Below are 15,407 nucleotides of genomic sequence, written 5' to 3' on the forward strand. Positions count from 1 at the left end.
AGGGAGGGAAGGAGGGAAGGAGGGAGGGAGGGAAGGAGGGAGGGAGGGAGGGAGGGAGGGAGGGAGAGAAGGAGGGAGAGAGGGAGGGAGGATAAAAAGAAAAATGGTGCAGAGGCGAAGAGCACTTGCTGCTCTTGCTGAGGACCCTGGGTTCAGTGTGTGACCCACAAATTGGCCCATAACTTCCTGTAACTCCAGTTCCAAGGAATCTGGCTCCCTCTTCTGGCCACTATGAGCACTACATGAATGTGGTGTGCCTACATGCAGGCAAAACACTCATACAAAGTTAAAATAAACCTTTTTTTAACTCCACCGAAAATAGTTCACTATATCAAGTTTATGACTGAATTTTGTTTAAAACCATATATTTAATGGTAAATTAACAAAAAGAAAAGAAAAAACAAAAACCACCATAGAAAGCAGCATTGTGTTCTGAAATGCAGAGGATCTTGTGCACAGAAAGCACTCTTCATCCATTAACAAGCAGAGAACTTACAGCCCTCACGGAAGGTCTCACCAGCAGAGATGCACTAAGCTCAAACTGTGCGACATGTATTCCACCATGCTGCTAGGTCATCGTGTAGGCGGCCTTCAGTACCCTATGGATAGTCCAATTCCCACGTCAGTCGGCTGGAGCCCTGCCCTACTTAAGAACGCCTATTTGACATAAGAATGTCAGGTGACAGAGCTAGCACCACAAACACATCTCATAAAAAAAAAAAATCTAAAGCTAATGACTGGAAAGAATGTTCCTCCACAAATCATCACCTCTCTTCCTATTGTTGCCAGAAAAGGCCTGAGGAAACTTGTCCAGATGTTGACTAATGCTTGCAGTTGGCCTTGGTGCTGCCTGTTCTTGGACACACTGGAAGACTTCTAATGAGCAGTCCTGTGTGCATTTGTGTCAGGGACAGGCTCTGCTCGAGTGTGAGGCAAAGCATGTGGGCAATGCATGTGGGCAATGCATGTGGGCAATGCATGTGGGCATGCACCATGTCAGGGGCAGGCTCAGCACCAGTGTGAGGCAATGCATGTGGGCAATGCATGTGGGCATGCACCATGAGGATGCAGGAAGTTTAGTGTGGTGTGCACTTTTGGTTTGTCCTAAAATTATGGACAGCTTGTGTACAAGGACAAAACAAAGAAAAACAGACATTATATCATCTTGAAGAGTCAACAGCTCATGGGCTAGCCTTGGAGATGCAGACAGTGTTTCTAACATAGCTTCCCAGATTCAGACAAGGACAAGACACAGCATGCTGACCAATTTCAACTGTTTCCTTAGCAACAAACTCCATTAGAAGAAAAAATGTGATAGGCTTTCCAATTCATTTTAACTTTGAAGGCTATATATGTTAATTTGGGAAACAAAAACAAAAGTCAACTCTGATCTCATCACCCACTCTGGCTGTGACACTTTACTCTGTCCCCTGCTCCTCAGTGATAACTGACGCTAACAACAGAGCTTGTGTGCTCACCATAGGCCTGTCTCTGAGACAGAAGATGGATGTGCAGGGGCAGGGGGAGTGCTCATTTCTTAATGAGGTAGAGATGGGCAGAGGGGTAAGATGCTCAGTGATTCACCAGCATTTGGATAGTAATCACAGGAAAGTATTATCATCTACAGTGTTGGGTATAGCATTAGGGTTCGGAAGGATTTAATTTCTCAATTAATCCATTCATTGTTACTTATATTCTGTGAGCATCTATATTACTTTGAGTTTTGGAAATGCTCTATAGAATAAAATGCATACAAATGTCAGGGCAGTCCCATAACTAAGGATACAGGAAGCTGCAAACTTTGAGGAGATTGTCAAGCTCAACCTATTCCCCTCGGCACATGACTCATGTCCTGTTGCAGGGGACTGAGAGAGGCTCAGTTCTGGCTATTTGTAGGCATTGTGCTTCAGAAAGTTATTGAAGATGCTATATTAGTTGAAAACAAACCTTCACTTCTACAGGAAACATGGGGTCTCCTTTCCAACAAGCCTCGGGCTGCAACAGTCTCTTCAGGTAACAAACAGCCTTATTTTGTGTGTTTTGGACTAAAGATATGGAGTGTAGCGTATTTTGTTAACACTGAAATCACAGCCAATAGTACTATAATTCATACTTGATCAACATTTTTATAAACCTATCTTTTCTCGTGAGGAAACTTCACAGTTTTCTTTCACTTAAAAACACAACACAGCACTTTAGTACCAATTCTGGGGGACTATTTTAAACAGTGAAACTACTACAAAATAGCACAAAATGTGAAAAATTGGCGGGGGGGGGGCACTAAACGCACCACAAAAGGACATGAGGTTGGCCGATTGCTCTTCACTCTATGAGACAACTTGACTATGTAGACCAAGCTGTCCCCAAATTCTCTATGTAGCCCAGTTAGGTCTTAAATTCCTGTGATCCCCTTGGGTCAGCCCCCCAAGTGTTGGGACCATAGAAAAGTGCCACTACACTTGGTTTGAAGGCTTAAAGCATGAAAGTCAGCAGGAGGTAGACTGCTGCTGTCACCCATTAGAAGACTGACACAGCCTCTGTGGCTCCATGAATGTCTCAAATCACAAGCAAAGTACTGTGGGTACCGATATGAGAGGCACAGCTAAGTCCTGCTGAGCAAGCGACGTCTCGATTGTGAAACCTGGAAATACTGAGAACTTACGGAAGATTAAACAATAGCAATTTACTTGTATTGCTGAAAGTACAAGTACATCTCCATAAAGTACCAGAAAAGTTGTTAGGAAATTCTGACAAAAAAAAAAAAAAAGTTAAGGGTAGACTAGAGAGGTTAAAATAGTGCCCTAAAGTCAGGCATGGCTTCTGCACAAGCCTTCAGTCCCAGTGCTCAGGAGGCAGAGGCAGATAGATCTCTGAATTTAAGGCCAGCCTGGTCTACATAGTGAGATCATGAAGGAGGAGGAAGAGGAAGAGGAGGAAGAGGAGGAAGAGGAGGAGGAGGAGGAGGAGGAGGAGGAGGAGGAGGAGGAGGAGGAGGAGGAGGGGAAGGAAGAGACCAAGAGAAAAATTATTTGTAATATAATGGAAGATTATGTGCCTGTTAAGAAAGTTACAAAGCGGGGCTGGAGAGATGGCTCAGTGGTTAAGAGCACTGACTGCTCTTCCAGAGGACATGAGTTCAATTCCCAGCAACCACATGGTGGCTCACAACCATCTGTAATGGGATCTGATGTCTTCTTCTAGTGTGTCTGACAGCTACAGTGTACACATATAAATTAAATAAAAAAAACTTTAGAAAAAAAAGAAAGTTACAAAGCTATGTTGGTAATAAGTATGGTAGCACAGAACAGAGGACTGCCCCAGTAGAGAAAGTGTAGTGAGGAGCCCAGAAATAGATGCATGTACACGACCTTAGTGTATCAGAGTGGTATCAGGGGAGAAAGATAGCACTCAATCAGCAGTGTCTGCAGAGCTGATCCACACAAAACTAAGCTAGACCCACTATCTCAGACAAAGTATAAAGAGCCAAGAGGTAATAAAATTATATAGCCCATAAAAGAAAATGCAGCAAAAGCCAGACAAGAAGAAAAACTAATTGAAAGGATGTATGTTAGAAACAGGGTAGAAATAAAAAAGAGAGATTAATCACATAGGAAAAAGCCTCAAATGCTTTAGCAAAATCAATAAACCTAACAAAGGCATACTTGAATAATAAAAAACAGCCCAAGAGGATGTATCACCAGGGATCCATAGGACAGTAAAATAACAGGAAAGGGCTATTCTGTACCACGCCATTGGAGAAGTCACACTGCCAAGGAATCTGCATGCCTCCTTGGTATATATTTTGGCTCCTGAAACAAATTTCAAACTCTCATGCTCATATCAATGTAAAACAGGCTGAAAAGAGGGAAGACTCCAGAGAGGCACTCCCTCAGCATCTGGCCTAGGTGAACATACAGAGGGTGATGGCCGGAGGTATAGCAAAGCCCAGGGCACAGCAAAGCTTGAGGCACAGCAAAACCCACAGACGGCAATGGACAAGAGTCAGCTCACAAATCTAAGTAAGGGTTGAAGCAAGCGATGTTGTCTGTGGCTCAAAAAGTCTTCAGAGTTCCTGCCCATTAGACTCCGGTGACTGACACCCCTTTGTGAATGTGAGTTTTTAGCACAGTTGAATTCCTAGTATTCTATGCCACCATATGGTTTGAGTGCAGAGAGGGAGGGCAGTTTGGCAGGTGATGAGGACAGCCATTGGATGCTGTGTACCATATTGTATCGGGTGCCACTTAGACGTTAGAGAGTTAGAAGGAACATAGCAGAGACCCGGGCCGGGACAGAACTCCTATGCTTTCTCTAGGCACACAGATACAGTAACTTCCAGCTTCTCTTACAGGGAGGTGGCCACGTGTCTGAGTTCTGCAGCTGCAAGTGAATAAACGAATGATGTCTTCTAGTGAAAAGAAATGATACTCTGCCACTTCGGGAGACACCTGTTAAAGGAATGTTAACACACTACTCCCACCTTTCCTCTCAGGGCTGAGTACAGGTGAGGGCCCACGCAGACACCTGGAACCAGACAGGGAAGACAGGTGTCACATGTAATGATCCTGTCTAGTCTCAGTCCTGTGCCACCAGCGTTTGAACAAGTACGTAGATATAACTAAGTCAGCCTGTCTGACGCTCCAGTATCTGGGAACTTTCTTGATTATGAAAGCAGAGCTAGAGAACCCCTTCTACCACTGTCAGTAAAAACAGTAAGGCTTCCTCAGAACACCTCATGTTTGCAGTGTGATGGGATGGACCAAGGATCCCTGCTGGTCACAACTCTGCACTCGAGTGTGTTTGTCTCTTTTTCCTGAGTGGATCAGTAAGGCTATCTAGATAAAAGAAGCAAAGTCTGGATAAAAGAGGCTAAAAGGATCTTTAAAGAAGAAGGAAACAGGAGGAACAATTACAAAGGAGAAACTGAAGATCTATTTAAGGCTCTCTCTCTCTGTGTGTGTGTCTGTGTCTGTGTGTGTGTGTGTGTGTGTGTGTGTGTGTGTGTGTGTAGAAAAAAATGACCACTGCTCTGTCTCATAAGATTTTCTTAAACCAACATTTGAAAACTGCATTGTGTGTATGTATATGTGTATGGGGGGAATGCTGGAAAGATGGCTCAGTGGTTAAGAGCATTGGCCAATCTTCCAGAGGACCCAGATTCAATTCCCAGCACACAAATGGCAGCTCACAATTTTCTGTAACTCCAGTTCCAGAGGCCCCAACACCCTCATATAGACATCTATGCAGGCAAAACACCATTGCACATGAAATAAAAATAAAATAAAAATAATAAATGCATTTGGACTGGGATTTGATTTTTGGATGGAGGAATGGCAAGCAGATGTTAAACTCAAGGGGGTTCCAGAAAGCCCAGAAGGCTGTGCACATTGAATCCCAATAAGAAAGGACGGTTGAGAAAGCATTAGAAAGGGTACTGACATCAGCGCAGGAAGAAGGGGAAGAGTAAAGACAGAAGCATTTTGATCAGAACAAGGCAATCTTGTCTGAACTCGAAGCAGGGATTCACTTTGCTAAGAAGGCTCAGAAGGCTAAGACTACTAAGTTACCTTGGAAGCCATCTCTACAAAAAATATTGCCTTATCCACACAGGACATTTCCCTCTGGACAACCTCAGGAACTTACTTTAACAATGTGAAATGAATATCCTGGCATCATCTCACAAAATGTTCTCTGTGATGGACAGAGGAGCACTTCCTTCAAGGAAGAACCAACTGCCTCTCCCTTCACAACTCCACCTTGGCCCAGCAGTCGGCTTCTAGATGGCCTACCATTCCAAGGCCTACCTTCCAAGGGCTTTCCCTCCCTTGAGTGGCCCTCATGCAGATTCTTGGACCCTGTATAGGACAACGCTGGCAGAACACACAGGTCTCTGAGGAGTTGGCCAAAGCTCTCACAGGCCTGAAGTGTGTTCCACTGCCAGCTTCGCCCAGGCATACTCTTTCCTGTGCATCTAGATGGTAGAGTCCATGGAGACCTGATATGCCGACCTTAACCTTGGTGTGTACTTCCAGAGAACAAGCCTGGTTGGAGTGAGAGTGACAAGTAATCTTACTTTTCTACCAAAAATCAAACGACCTGTCACACAGTGGGCTGTGAGGGCTCCCTTCGTCTAGGGAGTTAAGGATCTGCTGAAGGCCAGACCCGACAAAATCCCCTTTGAAACATCTCCCCTCACAGCTGCCCTGCCTGAGAAGCTCACTTTTGGCAGCTCTGCAGAAGCCTCCTGGGCAGCGACCAGGCTTCCTCAGCTTCCCCAGCTCTGGAGCAAGTCAAGGCTGATACTACACCAACCTCTGAGCATATTATCTTGTAAAAAAAACATTGTTTATTTTTCAAATGATTTTAGGCTCTGGGCTTATTTAGATTTTTTGATCTGTTCCTACTTATACATTGACCACCCCCAAACAAGCTCACCAAACCATGATTCCTCACGTGGTTGTATTCGCCCCACAGTTGAAATGTATGTTGGAGAGCACAGCACCTCATTTCAGGATGCACTCTCAGAGGGGTTGACATGATTATTACTGTAAGCAATGCCACTGAATGGAACAGACATAATGGCCATTGTTCCTCTTGCAAAGAAACAAATTCAGGCTTAGCAGATGGCTTTGAGAGCCCTTCCTTGATCAAAAACACACATCAGAGACTCAGAAGCAGTGGAGGTAAATTCAATGTTGGAAGAATTATTTAAAAACCATGTGCCAAATTGTTAAAATGTATAACATGTCCACAAGGATCTGATTCATTTATTCACTAACGGTTGACAGCTAACAGGTTAAGAAATTAACAGATACAAGTGTAACAGCCGGATGCACAGGGTGGATAGAGAGAGCCCACTCCTGCAGTTTGTCCTGAATGCCCTTGTATTTGTTCATGTGTATGAACACACAAAAATAAACAAATAAATGTAATACTCCCCAAATAAAACAACAAGTTAGAAAGAAAGAAAAAAAGAAAAAAAATCATTGTAACTCCCCAAAGATGAAGCCAAGGAATAGTTTTTTAAATGACAGACGGACGGCGCCTGTCCATAGTGGTCCCCCAAAAATGATGGACGGCGCCTGTCCATCGTGGTCCCCCAAAAGACGTACTGAGGTCTTAGCCACCTGTCTAATTTGGTAAGCTTGTACAATCACCTCATCACACTCAACATGCAGTGACTTGTCCAGTCGCAGGGGATACAGGGTGTGAGACCAGTACAGCTACTGGGGTGCCTGTAAGCTAAGCATTGCTGACAGTCACCAATTAGCCACAGAAATGAGGATGGGACACTAGGCAGATTGCTCAGGGCATCAAGAGGAGTCAGTGCTGCCAACACCTTGGCTTGGTCACTCAATCTTCATCACTGGGAGAATCGGAAGCTGTTCTCAGACACAACATGTACAGTGATTGGTAGTGGCTTGTTGCCACAGAACCAGGAAATGAATACAGGTAGTGGGAAGGCACTTACTTCCAAGGTGCCATGGGCTCCCTTGTGGCAGAGTTGAGCTTTGATTTCCAGCATAGTTGCGTATACTCTGAAGAGCCTGTGTATTGACATAGGAGGGGTCATCAAAGAGATCCACTCGCCAGAAGTGCCTCAGTGATGGAGCATCACTCTGCGTCGTTCTCTCGTGGGGAATACCTGGAGCGGTTAGCAGTGAGCAGCCCATTATAATTTGCCATGTAAATCATGACTGAGTTGAAGAGCAACAGGGAGCTGTGTGTCATGCATACCCATCCCAAACAAGGACTGAACACTGACACTTAGGTCTTTGAGGCAAAACCACCCTCTCCCTGGCTTCCCTCCTCTCTCTGCAGTATCCCTTGGTCAACTGTGCAGCTGACAAGAACAGACAGGAGAGGTATGCAGGAAGACCTGAAAGAAGTGGCTAGTGAAAGCAAGGACCTGTGGCGTACAGTGCCAGCTCAGGGTGATAGATAGTCCAGGAGGAAAGAAAATCTATCATGCTGAATATGAATTCTATCGCTAACCCCCCTTTTAAAGTCTTGTTACTTAATACCAAGTCTTACTTCCTTTGCACTAAATTAACTTAGAAGTAAATGAATGAACAAAATGAGTACAGTTCTGTGATGGCTACCCCTGGCTGTCAACTTGACTACATCTGGAATGAACTACAATTCAGAAATGCAGGACACACCTGTGATCTAGATCTTGAAGCTGGAAGACACAGGCTTTTGACCAAGATCTTGACATGGGATGATACACAATTTTGATCTGGATCTTGAGGCATAGGAGCCATGAAAAGCTTAGGCCCAGGCAAGGTGATACACACTTTTATTCCCAGGAGATAGAGGCAAGCAGAACTCTTGAGTTCAAGGCCAGCCTTGGACAGAGTCAGTTCCAGGTAAAGAAAAGCTTAGGTCCAGGTGTGGTGATACATGCCTTTAATACAGGCCACAGCGTCTGCTGGAGGCCTACAGACCCTAAGGACAATGGGAAGAGGAAGGGTTCATTCTTCTTTGCCTACTTGCACTTACTTGCCAGCACATCTGTTGGAACCTACTACTTCAGGATTCCAGCGTATACAGAAGACCAGCTGAAACACCTAGCATCGTAGGACTGAGCAACTGCTAGATTCTTGGACTTCCCACTCACTGCTGCCCATTGTTGGGGTAGTTGGACTGCAGACTGTAATCATTCCAATAATTTCCCTTATATTTTCCCTCTATAGAGACATTCCATGAGTTCTGTGACTCTAGAGAAACCTGACTAATACAAGCTCCTAAAGATAGAAAGTCTGGCTCTTTTCTCCTCTTCTTGCAAGCTCAGCCTTGCACTGATCACTGGTGTTTAACTGTACCTGGTGAAGTGGCCTCTTCCCTCACCTTAGTTTCCTCCTCTCCTCTCAGCCTGTTCTCTCTCACGCTATCTAGACACGTTGGACAAATACTCTTTTAAAACTGAAAACCCAATCACATTTCTCAGAGATTTAAAAACCTTCTAGTTACTTCTCTGCAGAACTTCGAGCCCTTCTCTATCAACCCAGCTCCTACTTCCACAGTCTCTGTCGGAGGTCGCATTGGCCTTCTGCAGTGTGATTGCCACTTAAACCTCAAGTGTCAATTCAAATCTCTCTTTCCTCAAGACTAAAGGGCTTTCTGCTTTCCCAGAGGCTTGTACTCATGCTTTGAAGGCCATTCCATGGGAGTCATTAATCCTCCCACCCTTCTTACTTGTTTAGGGTCTGTACTACATCTAGGCTACACATTCCACAAAAGCAGGGGTAACATCTGCCTTGCTCACAGCTGCAAAGCATCATATGTCTGGCACATGACTGTTATTGGATGCATGGGTATTAGCACAATCTTTCATGATCTGGTATCACGAAGGACTCCACACCATCCAAATGGCTGTGTCCTGAGGATGCCAAGATGAATTTTTTTTTATGAGTCTGTTTAAATGAGCACATTTATAAACTTCAGCTGTATGTGCTCCAGGATCATCATGAAGTTGTACTCAAAGCCGTGGCTCTTGACTGCCTTACTGTAAAACAACATTTCTTCTTCTATTGCTAAGTCACCCACCCCCTTTGACGTGGTCCAAACAGGACAAGCTCACACCAGCTCTTATATGATGGTGAGAGAGAGGCCCAATGGGAAGATTCCACTCTTGGTACCTGCTCCTTGTTCCCTGTGCTTCTGTTTGTCATCTGCTGCTGTCATCTCACCCAGTGTGAACACTTTGCACATAGGAAATTCCAAGGGCAAGTCCAGTCTCTCCAGAGGGAAGGGTTGCCAGGGCATTGTATTTGTGCATTTTGTGACATGTGACTGCTTGCTTAGTCGAATGGCATTATGGGCTAGGGAATCTGCTTTATACTTTCACAAAGAAAAAGTGACTAACAGATCATTGCAAGGCAGTTGTAGCCTGGACAATACTTCCCTAAGTAATGTCAAGAGCTGAGAATCAGTAATGACCTAATCCAGTGAGACCTCTATCCATACTCAACGTTAGCCTGCTCTGAAATGTAGGTGAACATGTGCTTTTATACTAAATGCTGTGCGAGGTCTCAATAGATGTCACTGAGGAAACTGTTGAATAAATGTAGGCTGTGTGAGACACAGAACAAGTCAGCATCCGCATGGGAGAATGTGCTACCAATATCGCAGAGGTCCAAACAGGACAGACTCATACCAGGTACATCCGGAATGCTGGAAATTCCCAGGAAGAGGGACAGGAATGTCCCAAGAAGGCAGGATTTCAGAGGCATTTGCACTTAGCATTAATTTCATTTTCAGCCATATAACCTAGAATTAGTTTAGACTTTTACATTTGCTCTCAGCCAGAAGACTGAGAAGTAATTAACTTAGGATTTTAATTGATTGTAAAGAATGTCAATTAAAAAAAAATTTTGGGCGGTGGTGGCACACGCCTTTAATCCCAGCACTTGGGGAGGCAGAGGCAGGCAGATTTCTGAGTTTGAGAGTTCGAGGCTAGCCTGGTCTACAGAGTGAGTTCCAGGAAAAACCAAAATAAATAAATAAATAAATAAATAAACAAAAAAATTTTTTTGAGACACAGTTTCACTATGTAGCCCTGGCTGGCTCAAAATTCATTACATATTCCAGGCTGGCCTTGAACTCAAAGCTCTCTGCCTCTGGAGCGCTGGGATTTAAGGCAAGTGCTACTGTGGAATTTTAATTTCTATCAAAAGAAACTGTGCTTTTAGAAAGTTAAATGCTGTCCTCACTCACAGATCTTTTCATGCAGCATGTAGACTGGTGTAAATCAGAGATAAGCTACAAGCAAAGGACTTTCCTGTGTCCCCGGTGTATAAAAATAAAAGGACTACAATGGCAGAAACAGATACGAAAGGTGACGAACGAGGGATCACTGAGACCCTCAAAGTGGTTACCCGATTCCTTCCCCACCTAGCCCTGCGAGACTTACCTTCCTAAATGAATAAATAGTCCTGACAGGTAGGAAGAATGAAGCCACTAGCTGGTAGCATAATAGACATATTTCTACATCAACATGACAGTTGAGGCCTTGCGTTGGTCTGCCCCACGGTGTGAGCACACACAGAGATGAGCACAGAGCTCCCAGGCAAGGTGGTGGTAGGAATTATTGGTGCAGTCAGTTCTCTCTCCTGTTTCCTTTGCCAAACAGGTTATATCTTAACCAGAGTAGAATCAGCACTGGTTTCCATACTAATTCATCGCCTAGTCTTTGGAAAGGGACTTCCAGGGATCCCGCTTCTGTGAGAGTTTTCATGATGTCAAAGCAATTCAGAACCCCAGAGGTACAGCCACCACCTTGGAGATCACATGAGCACAAGGGAGAAGTGTGGGGCTGTCGAACAATACATGCTAGCACTCTGGCTTCCCTGGGAAGCATGCAGCACAAGGGCTGCACGTTTAGTTCCATATCTGCCCTTTAAGAGCAGGGGCCTACACAGTCGTATGGCTTAGAAGGAGTTGGGGTGGCAGCTGGGGAGGTATCGTACCTACCTATTGGCCTGCTCCGTCCCATACAGTTCTTATATACACCGCTACATGTGGAGTTCCCAGGCTGTACAAACGACAGATGGCAGGATGTTTATCAAGAGGACACGTTCATAAAGAAAACGATAGCTTTCAGGAAAATAGAGCAGGCAACTTCACTTTCTGACACAGGAGATGTCTGACAGGTTGGAGACAGAATCTGTGTTGGAGCGAATAGTACTCAATGGCCACCCTTCCAGAGTTAGTTACAAACGTGGATCTGAAGGTTGGGGAGTCAAAAGGACTGCCCACGTCCTGTGTCTTGAGAGTCCCTTCTTCTGCTGCAGAAGTCACATTCCAACATTCACAGTCTCAGCTAGAAAGTGGTGTAATTGCTAGAAAGTGATGCCTAACTGCTTTGTGTGTATGTTTGTGAATGTATTTATGAGTGTGTATGTGTGTGTTCACGTAAGTGTGGAAGCCAGAGTTTAATACTGGGTCTCATTCTTAAGAGGCCATTGACTTGGTATTTTGAAGTCTCAGTCACTCACTGAAACCAGGGGCTCTCTGAGACAGACCAGGCTGGCTGACCAGGGAGGCCTAGCTAGCTGTCTCTTACCCCCTCTGCAGCACCGGGACGATAAGCCCACACCACCTCACCCGACTGTGCTTTTAATGTGGGTCCAGGGGATTAAGCTCAGATCCTGAAGGTTGCACAGCAAATGCACCACAGACTGAGCTTTCCCAAGTGCTACCTGCTTTGGGATGACAAACTAGAACCCTGCTCTGCTGAGGTTTTGCTAGTTATTCTCGAAAACATCAGCCAATTAGAGGGCTTCAGTCATTCCCACCTTTGCACACATTTTCTCCAGCAACAGAGTGAAGATGTGCTGATGCCTTGGAGAAGAAAGACTCATCTGGACCTGGAGAGATGATGGATCAATGTGTAAAGCAAGTGTGAAGGCTGGAGTTCGGATCCTCAGAGTCCAGGCAAAGCCCTATGCAGTAGGACTCTGTAATCCCAGTGCATACATGGGTGAAATGGGAGGCAGGGGTGAGTAAATTCCCAGAAGCTCCCAGAATGGCTAGCAAGGGGGGGGGGGAGAGGGAGAGAGGGGAAGAGAGAAAGAGGGAGAGAGGAAGGGAGAGAGAGAGAGAGAGAGAGAGAGAGAGAGAGAGAGACCCTACTCAAGCAATGACTCACCTTCAGATTGTCCTTTGACCTCTACATACACACTGCAACATGCACATGCCCTCACACATGAATGTGTACACACCACACACACACACACACACAATCTTTAAAAATTAAAGTAAATGAATAGCATTATCTGACAATAGTATGTAAGATGGCTTGAGGACCTGAAATCAGTGCTGGGTAAGTAGCTTCAGAATCACTTAGGCAAGTAGAACCAGAACTTGATAAGGTTGAGTGAAATCTGAGTGGATAAAAAAAAAGATACTCACATGGTAGAAGGTTAGCTATTGGGCACAAGTTGTCATGGGTTCCAAAATGTAAGAAAAGGCAAAGCAAGTGAAAGAGGTGAGTAGCAGGATACATATGACTAAATGATAGGGGAAGGGAGCAGGGATGGTAACGCGCCCTCGATCCTGTGCTCACGAGGCAGAGAACGGTGGATCTCGGGGAGTCCAAGCCAGGGCTACACAGTGAGACTCAATGCAGCGCAATTGGGTATGAGAGCTTAGGAGACATGGAAGGATTGAAGCAGGACCAATGTGTCCTCTGGCTAGAGGCAAGACCTAAGCCCAAGATGAGCCACTGAAAGTGCTTACACCAGGGCAAGATAGGGCTGCGGTCTCCAAGAGGAAACGGAAGAAAATATGAGAGAAAAGGAAAGACTCAACTCACTTTTCAAAGGATCAGAAATAAGTGGGACTGTGGCTCTGTAGATAGAAAGCTTTCCAGACAAGCCTGAGGACTGTGGTTCAGATTCTTAGCACCCATATAAATGCTAGACAGTGCCCAACAATCCCATAACACAGGAAGCAGCAAGAGAGAATCCCTCGAGCAAGCTGGGTGCTTGACTAGGTGAACAGGCAAAAGACCCTGCCTAAGTAAATACAGAGAAAAATGATAGACATCAACCTCTGACCTCCTTATACACAAATGATCACACACACACACACAACCATACACAAATATGCAAAGAAAAGTTTGAGATGGATAATGACATCCCATATGATAAAACAAATGTAATAAGACAAATGCTATACATGCAAGGGCTCACTGTGGGATTCTACATGTGAGTGCTCACTGTAGGATGCCTTTAACCATACTATAAATGTTGAGATAGAGGGACCTGGGGCAGAAGTGAAAGGTTCAGGAAGGGAGCGCAAAGGTGAAATAATGTTTGGAAGCCAATAGAAGAGGACTCATCCAATGGGTGCCAGCTCTAAAGATGGAGGAAGATTACTAAAGGGAGAATCCATTTAGCAAGGAAGTGGCCTACATAGAAGTCATTTACATCAGGCTGCCAAGCAGAGTTAAGGTCTCAACATGTGTGTGTGAGAGCCAGGATGAAGACAACAGTCCTTAGAAGTGGGAATGGAAAAAGGTGAGGTGGTGTTGGTGGGTTGCAGCAGCAAAGCTTATGCACGGGCAGAAGAGAAAGAATCAATGGGGTGGTTCTGGACAGAACAGGGCCATAGGGCTGGCAGGAGGAGGGTCAGAGCACAGGGAAGGATTATACTCAGACACAGTGACTCAGGAAGAAGAGAGAACCCAGGAAGACTAGGTAAGGTAGGAAGGTAAATATGACAGCCGTGCATTGGGTGGTTTTCGTTTTCCCAGTGAAGACGGATATGTTGTCATCTCAAAAGCTGTGGATAGGGTACTGGGAATAAAAATGATCCAGTGTAGACTGTGATTGACTTCCTCACTTTTGAAGAAGATGGTACTTTCACATTTGAAAATCCTCAAATCGAGGGCTCTAGTGGTAAGAACAGAATCAGACCTCTGGTACCAGTAACAATAAACAGTGCTTACCAAATAGCACAACTTTTCACACCGGATAGGGCAGTAAGCCGTTTGGTCTGTAGCTTGAACCTGGATCCGCACATCTGAAATGCCGCCGTCAGGTGGCTGCTTTCCTGGGATGGAGTTGTAATAGTCATGGTCTCTGTCTTCAGAGGTACCATCAACAAGTACCTCCTCCCTGTGAGGGGAAAAAGAAGCCCCAGGAGGCTGTGTGGGAATTCAAAGGCTATAGGGGATACAAAAAAAATCAGAGCCAAGCAAATCATCCCAAAAAACTGCAGTTGTGTTTTAAGTGTACTGCTATGCTTAAGCCATGTCAAAAGTCTGGACCGCCGTACTGAGGTGTTTCGAAGTCCATGGATAATACTGATGGACAAAGCCAGTGAAGACTGTCAAGGGTGAGGCCTTTGCATTTCTCTCCAGTTAGTGGTAGTAATAATGACAGTAAAAAGTGGCTCACCTGAATGAAAGGCTGTTTTACCTCAACATCATAAAAGTGCAAAGCCTTCCTCATCACCTCTGGCTCACTTCAATTGCTTTGTTTGGAAATGTTTTGGTCATAGAAAATTTAGAAATTGTTCTTTGGGTAGAGAGTCTGGCTCAGTTTACTAAACTAAGATGAGAAATCCATTTAAAACTGAGATCTGTAGCCAGCTATCTTGTCTGCACGAATCTAGACAAGTATGGCATTCATAAAGAACTATTAGAGTCACATGTGGCAAGTGGGGGAATTCTGTAAACATGCAATTGTTTTAAAATTTGAAACAGGGTAAAAAAAGCAACAAACTGATTTTTCTTCCAAATTGGAATTAACAAAAGTTTCTTATAACAAAGAATAAGTCAAACCAAATCTCTTTATGATTTTGTGTGCATGTGGTGTATGGGGAGGGGGTGTGATTGAGAGGAGGCTTTCGTGTGTGTGTGTGTGTGTGTGTGTGTGTGTGTGTGTGTGTGTGTGTGT

At 44.7% G+C, this 15,407-nt stretch overlaps 1 protein-coding gene across 1 annotated transcript in view; it reads right to left on the reverse strand.

Annotated features, from left to right (window-relative positions):
• Positions 1 to 15,407, reverse strand: part of Shc4 (SHC adaptor protein 4) — a 92,988-nt gene that overhangs the window by 2,796 nt on the left and 74,785 nt on the right. The window contains exons 8-10 of the mRNA XM_028785005.1: positions 14,456 to 14,624; positions 11,476 to 11,536; positions 7,472 to 7,645 (exon numbers count right to left, since the gene is read on the reverse strand). Coding sequence (XP_028640838.1) covers positions 7,472 to 7,645; positions 11,476 to 11,536; positions 14,456 to 14,624 — 404 coding nt within the window. The remainder of the gene's footprint in view (positions 1 to 7,471; positions 7,646 to 11,475; positions 11,537 to 14,455; positions 14,625 to 15,407) is intronic.

The sequence above is a fragment of the Grammomys surdaster genome, unplaced genomic scaffold, assembly GCF_004785775.1.
Source record: "Grammomys surdaster isolate TR1022 unplaced genomic scaffold, NIH_TR_1.0 125049, whole genome shotgun sequence".
Lineage (NCBI taxonomy): Eukaryota > Metazoa > Chordata > Mammalia > Rodentia > Muridae > Grammomys > Grammomys surdaster.